The sequence below is a fragment of the Cervus canadensis genome, chromosome 16, assembly GCF_019320065.1.
Source record: "Cervus canadensis isolate Bull #8, Minnesota chromosome 16, ASM1932006v1, whole genome shotgun sequence".
NCBI classification, from domain to species: Eukaryota; Metazoa; Chordata; class Mammalia; order Artiodactyla; family Cervidae; genus Cervus; species Cervus canadensis.
The window spans coordinates 7,951,093-7,953,751 of record NC_057401.1 but is presented as its reverse complement, the minus strand read 5'-3'; the positions used below and the strand labels follow the sequence as shown (position 1 = coordinate 7,953,751).

Genomic DNA, 2,659 nt, shown 5'->3' with positions numbered 1-2,659 from the left:
GGAAAGGGCTACCTACTGCAGTAATTTTGCCTGGGAAATCCCATGGACACAGGCGCCTGACAGTCCATGAGATCACAAAGAGTCGGACACAACTTAGCAATTAAACAACAACAAAACAGTGTCTTGGAGCAGCCCCTGACACATCTAAAAAAAGTACCTCCTGGCACATAAAATGTGCTCAGTAAAAACTTTCTGAATGAGTGAAGGAATGAATGTGGAAGAGAGAGCGCTTGTCATTGAATTGCAAATCAGAGGCCTCCAACCGTTGATGAAATTAATGAGAAAGCTTCAGGCTTCACTTCTCAGACCTTTGTTCTCCTAAACAAAGTTCGGGGCTTTGAATGTTCTACTCTGTTAACCACAGAAGCCCAAAGTTCTTCCATAACTAATCTGCACCAGGGGTTCCTGGGCTCTGCTTTCAGGGGCTCTCACAACCCCTCTGCCCTGGAGGCATGAGGACCATGGAGCAGGGCTGCAGCCGCATGGAGGACTTCCCTCTCAACGTGTTCTCGGTCACTCCGTACACACCCAGCACTGCCGACATCCAGGTGTCAGACGACGACAAGGCGGGGGCCACCTTGCTCTTCTCGGGCATCTTCCTGGGACTGGTGGGGGTCACGTTCACCATCATGGGCTGGATCAAATACCAAGGGGTCTCCCACTTCGAATGGACCCAGCTCCTCGGGCCCATCCTGCTGTCGGTGGGGGTGACATTCATCCTGATTGCCGTGTGCAAGTTCAAAATGCTGTCCTGCCAGTGGTGCAAAGAAAGTGAGGAGAGGCTCCCAGATCCGGAGCAGTCGGCGGGAGGACAATCCTTTGTGTTCACTGGTATCAACCAACCCATCACCTTCCATGGCGCCACTGTGGTGCAGTATATCCCTCCTCCATATGGCTCTCAAGAGCCTATGGGGATGAACCCCACCTACCTGCCGCCAGTGGTGAACCCATGTGGCCTCATACCGACTGGAGCGGTGGCGGCCACCATGCCAAGCCCCCCTCAGTACTACACCATCTACCCTCCGGAGAATGCTGCCTTTGTTGACGACCAGGACTACCCTTCCTTTGTGGACGCTGGAGATGGCAGGTAGGGCGTGTGGAGTGCGGACGATCCCCTCCCAGCTGCGGCAGTCACAATCTATGGTGTGTTCCGTTTGTAAGGGAGGTGGTGGGAGATTGCGGATCTCTATGTGGCCTGTTGCCGCGACGGTGGCATCGTTTTCGAGAGTCATGCTGGGGGCTGTAAGGCATCTTGTCCTTTCTGCTTCCATTTCAGGTCCAGCCCTGATGCTGAGCAGCTAGAAGAGACACCGCTGGGAGATGAGGACTCTGCCTGCTTCTCCCCTCCTCCATATGAGGAGATATGCTCCCCTTCTCGCTAGACTGTGAGGCTGAGGGCACAACATTTTAGTTTTGTTGCTGACAGCTGAAGTGTGCTGTGCTGTGACCTTCAGAAATTAGACAGCAGAGCTGTCTAACCAGGAAGTCTTGACAGATACCATTTGGGGAGGGTGGGAGAAGTGGGAGGTTGAATCTCTCTGGTTGGTAAAAATTAGGCAGGGGTGGGGATATGTCCTTCTGATAGAGCTAGAAATCCTCTGGATATGGTTCAGGATTAGGAATTTCACCAGTTTATCCACCACCCATCCCTTTCCCAGTGGGAGGCACTGGTGTCTTCATTTGAGCTCTAGCAGCCAAGGGAACCTGAGGAGGGCATGGCAACCCACTCCAGTATACTTGCCTGGAGAATCCCAGGGAGAGAGGAGCCTAGCAGGCTACAGTCCACGGGATCGCAGAGTCAGACACGACTGAGCGACCAAGCACAGTACAGCACAGCCAAGGGAAAACTCACTACTGCTGTGACTTTGGGAGTTCCCACAGTAGTGAGAGTAGGGGTGGGAAGGAAGCAGGGGACAGAAAACAGGCTCACATGGAGATTTTCCAGTGCCTGTTCTCAGCCCCTAAAGGAGATCTGCATGTTTGTAAGAACTTGGTGGCCAGCTGATGCCCCTGGAGGACTCTGGATATCTTAAAGTCTGCAAAAACAAATGAATTAAGTGGGATAAAAGAACGTCTCCCGTTAGAATAGTATTAGATAGCTGGATTAAACATATGAAATAAATAATAATGGGACAATGAAGTCAATAAGTCCTTAAGTTATCACTGGGTCACAGCAGTTCTTCAGCAAGGCTGAAGCCCATCAACCCCAGGACAGGATCTGTGCTGGACCCAGGGGCCAACAGAACACGATCACTTCCCTTCACATAGATGAGATCTGTTAACTCAGAAGAGAGCTCCTGTGTCAACACCTGGAAAACCATGAGTCATAGAAACAATCTTTATGGTTAAGATAAGCTTACCTTCTTTATAAAAAAAAATTCTTTGGTACCCTTAACCTCCAAGAATCTGAACTGACAACTAGAACAGACTCACAGACTTCAGAAGAGACAGATAAAACCATCAGGGCTTAAAAGAAAGTATTTTCCACAGGTTACAGAGGCCAGGCCACGTGAGGAAAGGGAAGCTCATACCAAAGGAAGACGGGACACAGCAATCCTTTAGGGCCTGGGTACTGCGTTTGTATATGGAGTGATTTTTACTAATCTTGATCAGAAATATCTAGTTTTCCTAGGATATGATTAAAATAAGCTTGATATTA

The 2,659-nt window shown here is 49.9% G+C and overlaps 1 protein-coding gene across 1 annotated transcript; it reads left to right on the top strand.

Moving 5' to 3' along the window:
• Positions 1 to 402: 402 nt before the first annotated feature.
• Positions 403 to 2,659, top strand: TMEM174 (transmembrane protein 174). The gene is made up of 2 exons (XM_043489216.1): positions 403 to 1,087; positions 1,277 to 2,659. The coding sequence occupies exons 1-2, from the start codon at positions 453 to 455 to the stop codon at positions 1,380 to 1,382; spliced, it is 741 nt and encodes a 246-aa protein (XP_043345151.1). The 5' UTR covers positions 403 to 452; the 3' UTR covers positions 1,383 to 2,659.